This window comes from Python bivittatus, unplaced genomic scaffold (assembly GCF_059951505.1).
Source record: "Python bivittatus isolate LINGU-HERP-01145 unplaced genomic scaffold, Pbiv_v1 ctg000590_np1212, whole genome shotgun sequence".
Classification (NCBI taxonomy): domain Eukaryota; kingdom Metazoa; phylum Chordata; class Lepidosauria; order Squamata; family Pythonidae; genus Python; species Python bivittatus.
The window spans coordinates 1,029,606-1,042,025 of NW_028277086.1; the positions used below are offsets into that span (position 1 = coordinate 1,029,606).

Below are 12,420 nucleotides of genomic sequence, written 5' to 3' on the forward strand. Positions count from 1 at the left end.
GGGCTCTCTGTGTGGGCTGCCCCGGCCACCAGCTCCATGCCTTCATTCTGACAAAGACCAGGAAGCCCCCCAGCTGCACAGACTCCCTCCCCAGCTCCTCCTCCTTCCACCCCAGCAGAATCTGCTAGGAGCTGTTTGGGGGCAACAAAGCGAGCCCTTCCCCTTTGCAATTAGCTTTGGTGGCTGGGGGGAGAGGGGCAGAGGAGGGAGGCCTGACACAGGGAAACAGCAAAGCAGCATCTTTCCCCCACTTTTTAATTTTGTTTTCCTGAGTTTTTTTTCTCAGTTTACGGTGTGCAAGGTGGCCCAAAGGATCAATGATGCACTGTTGGAAATCAAGTAAAAATAAATGTTGCGTTGCCAACATCCAGTGATTTATAGCCTTCTATCAGATGTAACCCCCGAGAAGCTGTGACCCACCCTATCCCTAACCCTAGTAACTCAGTATGGGAGGATCCAGCATTAGAAAAATGGTTCCTTTACTCTCAGGAAGCAATTGATGTGTGCTTGACTGGGGTTTACTGGAAAATATCTATCTGAACAACATATTAAAATGCAACTCATGATTTGCAAAGCATTTCAGTTGTGTTCGCACAATGTGCAAAAGCCACATTTTGGAGTAATCAGTTGTGTGAAATGGCCAAGAGTGGAAGAGGCTACATGTTAACCAGGTCCTGTGCCAGAAGGGGATTGGCACAATGCATGGAGCTCTGGGCTATTTCTGTGCCAAGAAACTCAACAAGCGGGTCCCTCACCCACTTGGTTACATGCCACCTGCTCTCCTCCCCTCCCCCTCCACTAAACCCAAAGGTCAGGAATATTAGACACCAGTAAAGGTAGTAAAATAAAACAAAACTTTGGATGCTATCTAATAAACCACGCTCTCACTAGGGGAGACCTTGCATTATAGTAGTTGGTAGTATCTTATTTTCATTGCTGTTGCACAGTATTTTGCTACTGCCTGGGTTATAGAGGATTTGAAGGAGAGCAGCTGGGTTTTGACAACCCACTTATGCAGGTCAGTTGAATGCCCAGTAGCTGTATTGGCACAACATACTCAGCTGCAGCTTAAGGGCGTGAGGCAGCCCAGCGGAGATGTTACACTTCGGGTCTGGTGGGAGTCATCCCATGCCTGAGGAGAAGAAGAGTGTAGGCTAAAGAGCTGCAAGTGGTGTGACTTGTCCTCTGCAGAGTTGTGGAATCCTAGTTTTGTGGAGCTGGACGAGACCATGAGGATCGTCTAGTCCAACCTTCTGCAATGTGCGGGACAGCCAATCCTTAAGGACTGGTTGCCCCGACTCTTCTTAAAAACCTGGAGAGATTAAGTACTCACAACCTGCATAGGCAGACGGTCCCGTTGTTGGACAGATCCTACCATCCAGAAGTTTCTCCTGATATTTTAACAAGATTTGGATAACTGCAAATTGTACCCATATTTCTGATCTTAGTTTCTGTGGCCACGGGAGAGAGCTCTTGGCCCTCCATCCCCCACCCCGTAGTTTCCTTTTGTGTGCCTAAACCAGGCTATGGGACTGCCCAGAGAACTCCTACAACGAAGGCTCAAAAGAAACTGCAGGCTTGGTGGTAGGCGAAGGATGGATTGATCCCCTCAGCTCTGGATACAAGATTAACGTATTCCCAGCCCTGGGGTTAAGGTATTCGTGGAGCCCCTGGTGATATTTTTCAATGTTACTCATGTGGCTTTGTCTGAGCAGTCATGTTCCTTTTTAAAAAATTATGTAGTCTTTTAAAAATGGTAAGCTGCCCCAAATCTTTTTGGAGTTGGGTTGCCTTGCAATCCAGTAAGTGGGTAAGTAAGTTAGGGGTGATGTCCCAAAGTAATCAAGCCTCCTTCCTCAGACCAGCCCAACAGCCCTCGAGAGTAACCGTTTTTTTAACCACTCCAACGTTCCATTAAAACCACATTAAAACCTCCAGCAGTGAACAACTGCACCATCTTGGGTAAGAGATGCTGGTTGTTAGGAATCACAGCTGATCCAGCCATTGGTCGCCTTCTTCCCAGACCCTTTGTTCTTAGTTCAGAAAGCCACCTTCCCCCCGTTTCACTTCTGCTTCCCTTCCCCGTTGCCCCAGGCACCGTCTGCATAATAGGGCCTGATGTCAGGCAGAGGCCACTACCCTCCTGGGAACCCCGCTCCCCCCCCCCAAAAATCAGGCCTGAGTTGATGAAGCCCAAGAGAACCGCTGCAGCTTCTCCAGAGCATTTGGCCGCCTCCCAGACTCATTCTCAGCAGCCCAAACAGCAGGCATCAACTCCCCAAACAAGTAACGTGAAGCAGACCCTGCCCCCTGCGTGAGATCCCCGTGAGTGGTCCGGGATCACTTGAGGCTACTGGAGAGGAGAGCAACAGAATGCTGAGCTACCAAAGTCCTCCTGACCACCCACTGGCACCGAGGCAGTAAGGATTCATGTCTCTTCCGTTCAGCATTGTCCAGATTTTGGAAGCCCCGATGAGGAGCCCTCGCAGAAGGGCAACAACCAAGAGCAGGAACATTGCCATGTCCCCTTGGAGAACCTATGCCCACCCCCAGGTTATCTACAGCCCACTTCCATCTTACTTACGGGAGCAGGCACGCTGGCTGCTTTACAGAGCAGTGTCCAACCTCATGAGGAGGAGGAATTTCCTCTCTGCGAGAGCTCTGACACCATAGCCCAGCCGGCCTCCTGGAGCTGTGGGGGCTCCATCCCGGGAGGGTTTCCAGCCCTTCTCCTGGGATGGTTTGAAGATTCCTGACCTGAGCAGCTTGGACTAGAAAACCTCCAAGCTCCCTTCCAATCCTATAACGTCATCACCCATCACATAACAGGAACGTACACAACCAAATGGCCACAGACCTGCTTGCCATACTCGGCGTGTGTACGTGGGAGTAAGCTCCACTGAATTCCTCTCTGACTGCAGAGATTCCAGCGTGGCTTTAACAAAAGGCTTTCAGTCAGCTGAAATGCAGTACTTGCTTTGTATTACAAACGCAATCGATCTGGCTGAGAACGTTGCCAGGAAAGGCAGGCAGGCAGGCACTGAAAAGGGAAGAAGCCTTTTGCCTCTCTCAGCTCGCCTCCCCTTTGACCTTCCCCTCACCTGCATCCAGAGGAGGCCCCCCACTCCGGCTCTGGAAACTCCCCAAAGTTACGCCCCCCCGGCCCCCCTTTCATCTCCAAACAAGAGCAGGGTAGGCCAGTCAAACGCAATGCCCGGCAGCAGGCAAAACTCTTTATTTGCCCTTAAGAAGCTTTCTCTTTTCATTTACCAAATATACCCAAACCCCAGAGAGACTCTTGTCCTTGTGGCCCACAGTGGGTCCTGAGGAAGGGGGAACCTTCCCCCAGGATGTCCTGACATCATTCCAGTCCGAAAGGAAGAAACCCGGAGGTTGCTTGTAGCTGTGGCTAAAATCTGCGTAGGCCCAGTGGCCACAACCACCATGAAGGAGGGTGGCAGTCCCCCGCAGAGGGTCACCAGTTCCCCAGAGGTGGAGGAATGGCGGGAGAAGAGGAGGGAGACCCGCCATTCACTTCTTGGTTACAGAAAGATAATCAGTCCATATTCAAGCCCGGCTTTTGCTGGGGTGGTTCTGCTGGCTGAGAAGCCAAGTTCCCTGAAGCCGCAGCTGCTCCCCACCCAAGGGGCCCCCCAACCCGCCGGAGCACGAAGCAGCTCAGGTGCCCCTCCCAGACCTCCCTGGAGCAAAGCAGTGCCCGATGGGCCTCCACCCCCGACCCGGGGCTCGCAGGGTCTCTCTGCTTCTCTCGGAGGCCAGGCTGTGCGGCTCCAGCCATGGGGCAGCCAAGGCTCTCCCTGCCTACGGGCAGACCGCACAGCGGCAGGAGAGTCTCTGCCCCTCGGCTGGGGCAGGGGCTGCTGCCTCCCCCTCTGTTCAGACGGAGATCAGTGGCAGCAGAGGGCTTCAGAGAGGGCCTTGCAGAAAGCGCTGGGGTCCGTGCTCAGTGCGTTTGGCCTACGAGCACGTACTCTGCCCCCCAGCTGCAGCTTTCCTTGCATAAACATCCCTCCTTCCCTGTGTTCCTGATCTTCCTCTCTCGCCTGCTTGTGTGGCGAGCAAGGCTAGATGCCCGGCTTTCCCCACCCGTGGAGCCCCAGGACTTTCTACGGGGAGGGGGTTCGGCACCGGGCTTGTGGCCCCCATCAATCCAGTGGGCCGGCGGGGTGAGGTCAGCTCTGGCAGCCAGCAGCTGCAGCCGCAGCCAGGAACGGCAGAGAGGATGGGGCTCCAGATTCCATCCTCCAGACCCCGCACGCCTCCAACGGGGCTCCCCTTCCCTTCAGTCCAGCCCATGGACCTAGAGCCTTTGGATCAAGCGGCAGAGCCGGGGAGGCACTGCCGCCCTGCTGAGGCGCCCTAGAAGAGCTGCAAGAGGAAATTGGGGCCCCACTCCAAGGCGGTCTGCGTGACGGCCAGGGCAGCAGCCCCCAGCGTGGCCGTGAGCCCCCAAACCGCAGCTTTCACCAGGGCGCTGCGTCCTGCAGGGAGAAGGAGCACATCGGACTCTACGTTGCTGGGGCTGGAGTGGTGCTGCCGCCGCCACTGCTGCTGGCGAAGGATGGCATCTGGGCGTTGGCAGAGTGCTGCTTGCTGGAATGTCGAGAAGGAGCTGATGGCAATGCTGGAAGTACGAGGAAGGGGGAAACATGGATGCAGAAGGGGAAGAAGAGAAAACAAAGCACTTAAGCCCTGGCGGGCTGGATACTCAGGGTACTTTCAGTCAAGCCCAGACAGGGCCCCTCAAGCCTGGAGAGACCAGGGCTCCCAGCACGCCACTCTGCCCTTGGGGCCCCACTGCCGGAAATGGCAGTGCTAGATTTGGAAGGACCCGTCTGCTTTCCCACCGAGCTCTGGCAGGATCTCATCCTTGCTTCGGGGTGCTCCCCACCCGTTTGGGGCAACCGCTCAACCTGAATACTCCTTCCTCATCTTTCTGTTTCCTGCTTGCCTCCTGCCGCCAGAAGCACTTCCCAGGAAAAGCTGGATGCGGCTTGGAACACAAGGCCACTGAGGAGCAGGCCCAAACCCTCAGGCAGAAGGCACGAGGCCGTTATTAAAACAGTTCTTTTCTCAAAGGGGGCAGCTTCCAAAATAAGGGGTGGGAAAGCAAGATCAGAGATAAAGGTGGCATCTCCTTCTGTCATGCCCAACTCTCAGGGACTCCACTGAGACACCACCAAATTAGTTTTAACTTCTGGAATGCTTCTACAAGTCCCCAGCTAGTCTCCTTTCCCCTCCAAGATGAGCCCAGACTTTTGGGAGCAGCCAGGCCACCTGATGCTGCCAGGATAAGGAGCCCATTCTGAAAAATAGTCTCTTCTTTGACCATGCTGGCTGGCACTTGCCACTCGACAGATGGATGCAAGAGATTCTTCTTGGGACTCAGGAAATGAAGCACAAGCTGAGGAGGGAGTGGCGAGGGTAGCTCAGGGCACCCCCCCCACACGCCAGTTGCAGGTTATGCAAAAGCTGCCTGAAGTTTGGTAACGTCCGTTCTTTCACATTTGTAACCACAAGGGAATTTGCTTTGTCAACCTTCAACTGTGCAGAATTTTAGGGAAGCAGAAAATAATTTTAGAAAAAAGTTGAAAACTCTTTTTCCCTTTATTACCCACCCTAACAAGCTGTGGAGCTACAGCTGCCAAATTGAGGGAGGTGGCCTTCCCCTGAAGACCTTCCCCCAACAGAGAAGGCAAGCTGTAGGCCAGGGCCACATGCAAGCGGGACGCACTGCCCCCAAAACAGCCTGGCCCGAGGAGCCCCCAGGACGGGCGGGTCTGGGAGAAGGCGGACGACGAAACATCCCAGCCCGCAGGAGATCTGGTTGAAACATTGCGACAGCAGAGCCCTGGGGCGGGAGGCAAAGAGAGCAGCAGCAGGAAGGCTCCATTCAACAAGAGGCTGACCGAGAGCACTGCAGGTTCACCAGGAACCAAAGGATCCTGCCTGTTATTAGGTGCCTGGCAGGATGTGTTGAAAAAGGGCAGCATGACTGTGCAAAACCCTTCTGGGCGGTGGCTTAGGATTTGGAGAGGGAAGAGTGTTAAGAGGGAGAAAGAGTTTTACAGGCCTAAGAATATCGGACAATGGAATTCCAATCATAGTCTTAGGCCATTCAGAAGTTTTGGGCAATCACTGTTTTCTTGGCTAATTGCTTAAAATAGTTGCCCCATCCAGAATGGCTACGGCAATCTTCAAAGGCACAACACTCAGGGAGTCCTTATGCTTTATGCTGCCTTTCAAAGGTAGCAAATGCTCTTCGCCTTGCTCCTGGCAAGCCTTGACGTTGTCACAGCAGACTCGAGAGGTTGCTTCGAGCAAGACCCGGAGACTGGGTTCACAAAACACTGGGAACCCTCCACCTGGCTGGAGGGCACAAAACTAGCAAAGAGACCGAGTTATGGCTGAAGGCGAAGGCCTCGTTCCCAGAAGATGGCTGGGTCCAGCCACAGGTTGAACCATAAACTCCTCTGCTGCATTTCAGTGTGTGCTAAAGGCAGCCCCTTCCTGGCTGAGCCAATTCCGAACCTGAGTAATCCTAGGCCTAGCCCGACACTCTAAGCTTTAAGATAAGGTTTGTTTAGGCCAGTGTTTCTCAACCTTGGGAACTTTAAGATGGGTGGACTTCAACTCCCTGGGGTTCCCCAGGCTAGCCCTAACCCATCTTAAAGTTCCCAAGGTTGAGAAACACTGGGTTAGGCCTATTAATAAACTCATAGGTTGCTTCAGTTTAAAGTCTTGGGCTGCGTGCCACCCTTCAGGGCAAACTGGCATGGCCCCTACTGAGCTCCCCTCCAGCTTGGCCTTTGAAGACACCACTGGATGTCCTGCTCTAAATGCAGTGGCTACAGCCAGGTCCAAAATCAGACCTGATGTCACGTCAGCAATATTTAATTTACGGGAAAAACGACTACCCTCCAGTTATTTATTAATAATTTCCTGCTTTAAAAACTGCAACCTGGTAGCCCCCTCTGGAAGTCTCCAGGAGCCACATGAAAGGATTGGGGGGGCTGCCGTGTTACCCTCCCACGCAAGGCATAAACCCAGATCCAACCTGCCAAACGAAGAGCTCCTCCTTCCCCGCAAAGTCCTGCGCTGCCCCCTCACCTCTTGTAGAGCTGAAGGGCTGCCTGTTTGGTGAGCTGTGTGTGGGGCAGGCGCTGGAAGAGCTGGTGGGCTTGGACAATCAGGGTCTCGTAGGGCAGGTCCTGCGGGAAGCGCGACAGGAGCTGATGGATGCTGGGCATGTCGCAGTCACAGGACAGCACCTCCTCTTCCCGATAGAGGACAATCTGGATTGGGGCAATGGGAGGAAGGGACGATTGAAGATTGGCGCCTTGATCCAGACTCTGCTTCCTCCCTGCCTGGGTCCTTCTCAACTAGACAAGGTCCCTATTTGGGGGCTGTCTCCCCATTTTTGAACGTGTTGCCACCAGTGGCTCTTACTATTTCTTCTCCTGCTAGATGATCTTGGAAATAATATTATAATTTATATATATAATTATAATTATAAATTATAATGGAAATGTCTTGGAAGATAGTATTTGTGTATGTGTTTGGTTTTTATTCTATTTTTATTGTATTACATATTGTTTTATTGTATTTTCAACCCGTCCCACCCGATCTCACAGAGAGGGCATGCTTCGGACTCCCTTGGCAAAAGAACTCCGACTAGCGGGGTCCAGAAGGTGGGCCTTCTCTGCTGTAGCCCCCGCCCTTTGGAACATTCTGCCCCCGGAGGTGAGACAGGCCCCCTCACTCCAGGCCTTTCGGAGGGACTTGAAGACCTGGCTCTGCCATCTGGCCTGGGGAGGGGAGGGAGGTCGTCAGATGTGGGGTTGGCTGGCCCCTTAGAGGCCTGGCGTTGCTTCCATTGGCCTCCTGGATTTATTTATTTTTTTCTCTCTTCTTTCCATCTGTGTAGATGTGTTAGTCTTTTTATAAATTTTAATTACATATTTATTGTTTTAACTTCTGTGTAGATGTGTTAGTCTTTTTATAAATTTTAATTACATATTTATTGTTTTAACTTGATGTAAACTGCCCAGAGTCCCCCACTGGGGGGAGATGGGTGGGGATAAGTCTATGTATAAATAAAAATAAATAAATTTTTAATATTTATTGCTGTTTTATTGTGAACCGCCCAGAGTCACTTTTTGTGAGATGGGTGGTATCTAAATTTGAAATATAAATAAATAAATAAGAAAGATGTCCTGTCAATTTCTAGTTTTCTCTCTGGAGGTGTCCGGAATCACGGGGCGGCTCAGCATGTTGCATCAGCCTCTCCACTACAGCACGTGCAGTCAGGACAAGGGTCAGGACTTCTGGAGGATCCCCCTCCCTGAGATTCCAGGGTGGCCGTGGGCCTTCTTGCCTGGGTTCAGACATACCACCGCAGCAAAATAAACGGCCATAAGGGGGTGGGAGGCCAGGAAAAAGTCGTAGAGGCGCAGGACATGGTGGAAGTTGGCGAGAACGTGACCAAACCAGGTGATCAGCCAGCTTAGGGCAAAGATGGTCCCCACCTCTGCTCTGCAACCAAAGGTGAAAAGAGGGGTCATCAGCGATAAGGTTCTGGTTCACACTGCAGCTCTTCAGATGCCCGCAATTCTTTTTATCATGACACCATGAAAAATATTTATTTTGTGGCCTCCTCAACTGATAGCAGATACCCACCCCGACCCACCATCCCAGGGGATACCTTTGCATGAAGTCATGGAGCTGAGGACTCTCGTGTTGCAGGATAGGCATCAGGTAACTGAGAATGTGCTTGGTGCTGTCAATGGTGGGGTCCATGAAGTCCCTAGAAAAGTCAGTGTGGGGGGGTCTATGATGAGTCTTCGGCAGATGGGTCTCTTGGAAGCCCATCCTGAGTGGCCCCCAGGTCAACAGGTACCAGTGTGAAAGAGGGCCAACTCCACACCCTCCTTCTCCCCTCCCTACAATCCGCCAACTGAACTCTTCCTTCTTTTCCTTCTCTGCCTCCCCCTCCTCCAGTCCACTCCCCGGTCACTGCCTCTGTCTAAATCAAAAGCAGCAGATTTGAGGGTGAAAAGATTTACTTTTCACTGGAGCCAAAAGGCCTAACAGCTGGAACCAGCTGCAAAACAGCAACTCAGAACGTGAATTTTGGACTGCAGACAAAACGCACCCGAGCATATCCTTAGCCTAGCTGAAAAACTGGTTCTCAGCACTGCAGGTGGGAGCCTATCCTGCCTCCCTCAGAGGGGAGAAAGGCCTTTTCATTCTGCTAGTCCTCATGCGATCATCTGAAGACCAACGAGTCAAGTTGCTCCATCCTCCCTCCACCCTTGAAGGAGAACAAGGTAACTCTGTGCTTTGTCCAGCCCAAGGATTTTCCGCAGCCACGAAGTCTTTTTCCAAGGCACAGGCATTGTAGGAAAGCTCTCCTTTCAGCTTCCTGCTCCTCAGAGGCCATGTCCTTTGGGAAAGCAGACGCACTCTGGGCTACGGGACTCCCAGATACCGAAGTGTAATTTACCAATGGTTACTTTCCAATGGTTTACGCACGGTCCTGGAGGAGCGGTTTCCTACACGCCACTGGCTACGGATACAAATGTTTGCCTTCCTCCCTGGGAGCAACAGAAGTCTCCTGCTTATGAAGGGTGCTCTCCCTCCCCAACGCGCCGCAGAGAAGCTGTTCTGGTTCACATGGTCCCGGCCTCACCCAAGGAAGGCTCTGGGTGCCCTAACATCCACCGGCAAGGGATTAACTGCACACTGGCCAAACGCAGAAATGTGAGTGCAAGGAAAGCCCTGCTGGCCCACGCCAAGCCTCACCCTGGCCGGGCAGGCCTTGACGGAACCGTCCTCCGGGGATTTATCCCATCCCTTTTAGAGCCACCCGGAGGCCAGGATGATGGCCAAAGGTCGCAGGATGCTGAAGCTCGGCGTTTGGGAAAGCTTACTGCCTGGCTAGGAGCTCGTTCAAGATACGGCCATGCGTTCCACAGAAGGGAACAGGGATGGAAATGAAACAGGCAAATCCCAGACTGAGGAACACCCAGCGTGGCTGTATGCCAAGCAAGCACTGGGGAGCGTAGGCTGGACTAGAGGCAGCTCGTTCTCATGGTCCTGCTCCCCAGCCAGGGAAAAAGAGCCAGAGGCCCTTCATCCCTGCCACAAGATGTGGGAATCTGACCCACCTCCTCCGCTCCCTTCCGTGACGCCTCCCTGCAGGAAGGCAGACCTCTGGCCCAGCTCCCGGCGACCCACCTCAGGTGATGTGTGGAGAGCCTCTCCAGCAGGGCAACAGCCACGCGCTCGCCGGATACCAACAGCAGAGTCACGGCAATGTCGTGGTAGCCTTGGTAGTAGTGAAGCTCTGGGTGGGCCCTCAGGACGTGCAGGATGACGTCAATCAGCTGCTCCTGAAGGACCTGGCGCTGCTTCTCGGGCATCCCTGTGCCACGAGGGAAGAAGGGGTCAGTGGCCAAGCCGCAAGCGTCGGCCTCTGCCGCCGGCACTGAACATGAGGGAAGGGCCTCCGCTATGATCCAGTTCGTAACAGGAAGGTGCCGGAGCTCCCTGGCCAGGAAGTCAACTGGGGGGAACCCTTCGAGCGGTGTTTTTCAAACTTGGCAACCTGCTGGCTGGGGAATTCTGGGACCTGAAGTCCACACATCGTAAAGTTGCCAAGTTTGAAAAACACTGAGCTAGAGGAAGCAGCTGCACACGCGCTCAGAAACAAACTTTTATGCCTCCACGCGTGAGAGGAGCAAATCCTCGGAAAGGGGGCGAGGAGGACAGAAAGCCTGCTTCCAGGGACGACCGAGCTGGAGACCCAGCCTCTTTTCTGGCGGGGGCTCCTCAGGTTCCCCACAGAGCCTTCGGGCTCAGGAAGACGACAGCTGCGGTAGCAGCAAGACCCCCCCCAACGCTTGTGTGAAAGGGGCGCGCAGGCGCTGCCCCTCCATTCTGCAGCCAGCGGCGACGAGGCCGAGGCAGGCAGAGGCGAAGCGAATGGCGAAAGGCAGGGGACAAAGGCCCGGAGCTGCTCCCGTTAATTACGGCGTGCAAGGCCGACTCCGCCCCTCCGCAGGGTTTCCACGGTAAAAGAGCCGGCGTTCCTCCGACGCTGACGCGGCAAAATCTCCGGCCCCTTGGAATCCCGCTAAACGAACCAGCGGGGCCGCCACGACGGCCTCAGGCCTTTGCGGAACAAGCGAGCATCTGGACCCCGCCGTGCCGCGGAGCGACCTCCGCGGGAGACCCCGGACTTCAAGCGGCGGCGACGGCGCCGTCCCGTTTCCAGCCCGTTCCGTCTCCGGACAAGCCAAGCCGGGCCGGGCCGGGCCGGCGGGGGAGCTCCGCGGGCGCCGCGCCTGGCGCTCTCTCTCCAAGGCCGAGCGAGCGAGCGGCCGGCGGCTCACCTGGCGGGAAGCGGCGCGCAGAGCGGCGCACGTCCAGGCGGACTTGACTGCAGTCCCGGTGGCTCCGCCGCGCGTCCCGGCCTGGGGAGGACGGAGAGGTGCACGGCGGTGAGCGGGCGGGCGGAGGGCCTCTCCAGGCCCCCGGCCGAGGCGGGCCGGCCGCAGCCCCGCGGCGATGCCGCGGCCCCCGACGGCTGCCGCCCCGCCCCGCCCCGCCCCGCGGCCCGGCTCCTACCCGGCTTGCGCGGGGCGCCGTAGGCGTCCACGCCCAGCAGCTTGGGCCACGCCTTCTGGCGGAGCTCGTCGGCGAGAAGGCCGCCCCGGCTGACCGCCGCCTGGCGCAGGCCCGCCACGTCCACGGGGTCGCTGGTCAGGGCCCGGTGGATCAGCCACCGCTTGCGCTGCTTCTGCGAGCCCGGCCGCCCTGCCGGGAGGGAAGCACCGGTGGGAGGCCGCCCGCAACGCGGGCGCCCCGGCCCCGCCGCGCCCCGCCGCGCCCCGCCGCTCACCTCCGCCGCCCGGGCTGGGCGGCCCGCCGCCGCCGCCGCCGCCGCCGCGCATCGCCGCTCGGCCGCCGGCGAGGAAGCTCCGCCTCCCGCCCTTCCCATTGGGGAACCCGGCGCCGCCCGGGCCCCCATTGGACGGGGCGCCCTCCGTCTGGGCCAGAGCGAAGGGCTCCTCGGGACTTGTAGTTCCGCGCGGCGAGGGGCCGAGCTGGGAAGCGCGGAGCCTGCGGTCCCCGCCTCTGCACGCGCTTGGGCTGGTCGGCGCGACGGTTCCAAGCGCCGGGAGAGCCGCCGGTCCCCCCGAGCGATTGGGGGGCCCCGCGCGCTGCCCCAAAGCCCGCCGAGGGACCAAAGGAGCTCCGCAAGCCGGGCGGGGCGGGGCGGGGCGGGGCGAGCGGAGCAACCCCGCGGCTGTGGCGGCGGCGTCCGCGCCCCCTCCCCCTCCCCCTCCCGGCCACGCCCCCTTCAATGGGCGGGCGGCGCGGAGCGGCGCGTTT

General features: G+C 56.3%; 1 protein-coding gene across 2 annotated transcripts; it reads right to left on the reverse strand.

Annotated features, from left to right (window-relative positions):
• Nucleotides 1–3,201: 3,201 nt before the first annotated feature.
• On the reverse strand, nucleotides 3,202–12,272 carry LOC103058111 (TBC1 domain family member 20-like). 2 transcript variants are annotated; one of them, XM_088148799.1, is made up of 8 exons: nucleotides 11,927–12,272; nucleotides 11,653–11,841; nucleotides 11,418–11,498; nucleotides 10,261–10,447; nucleotides 8,726–8,827; nucleotides 8,415–8,556; nucleotides 7,132–7,316; nucleotides 3,202–4,645 (listed from the first exon to the last, which is right to left on the reverse strand). In XM_088148799.1, the coding sequence occupies exons 1-8, from the start codon at nucleotides 11,976–11,978 to the stop codon at nucleotides 4,381–4,383; spliced, it is 1,203 nt and encodes a 400-aa protein (XP_088004925.1). In that variant the 5' UTR covers nucleotides 11,979–12,272; the 3' UTR covers nucleotides 3,202–4,380. The 2 variants fall into 2 exon arrangements, with proteins under 2 accessions (XP_088004925.1, XP_088004926.1); XM_088148800.1 differs by lacking the exon at nucleotides 11,653–11,841 and having other exon boundaries at nucleotides 11,927–12,271.
• Nucleotides 12,273–12,420: the final 148 nt, after the last annotated feature.

Coding starts and splice junctions, on each gene's coding strand:
- LOC103058111 (XM_088148799.1), bottom strand. CDS start 11,978: ATGCGCGGCGGCGGCGGCGGCGGCGGCGGGCCGCCCAGCCCGGGCGGC. Junction 8,828..10,260: donor CTCTCCACACATCACCTGAG/GTGGGTCGCCGG, acceptor TGACTTTTCTAG/GGACTTCATGGACCCCACCA. Junction 4,646..7,131: donor GCCCTTCAGCTCTACAAGAG/GTGAGGGGGCAG, acceptor TCGTACTTCCAG/CATTGCCATCAGCTCCTTCT.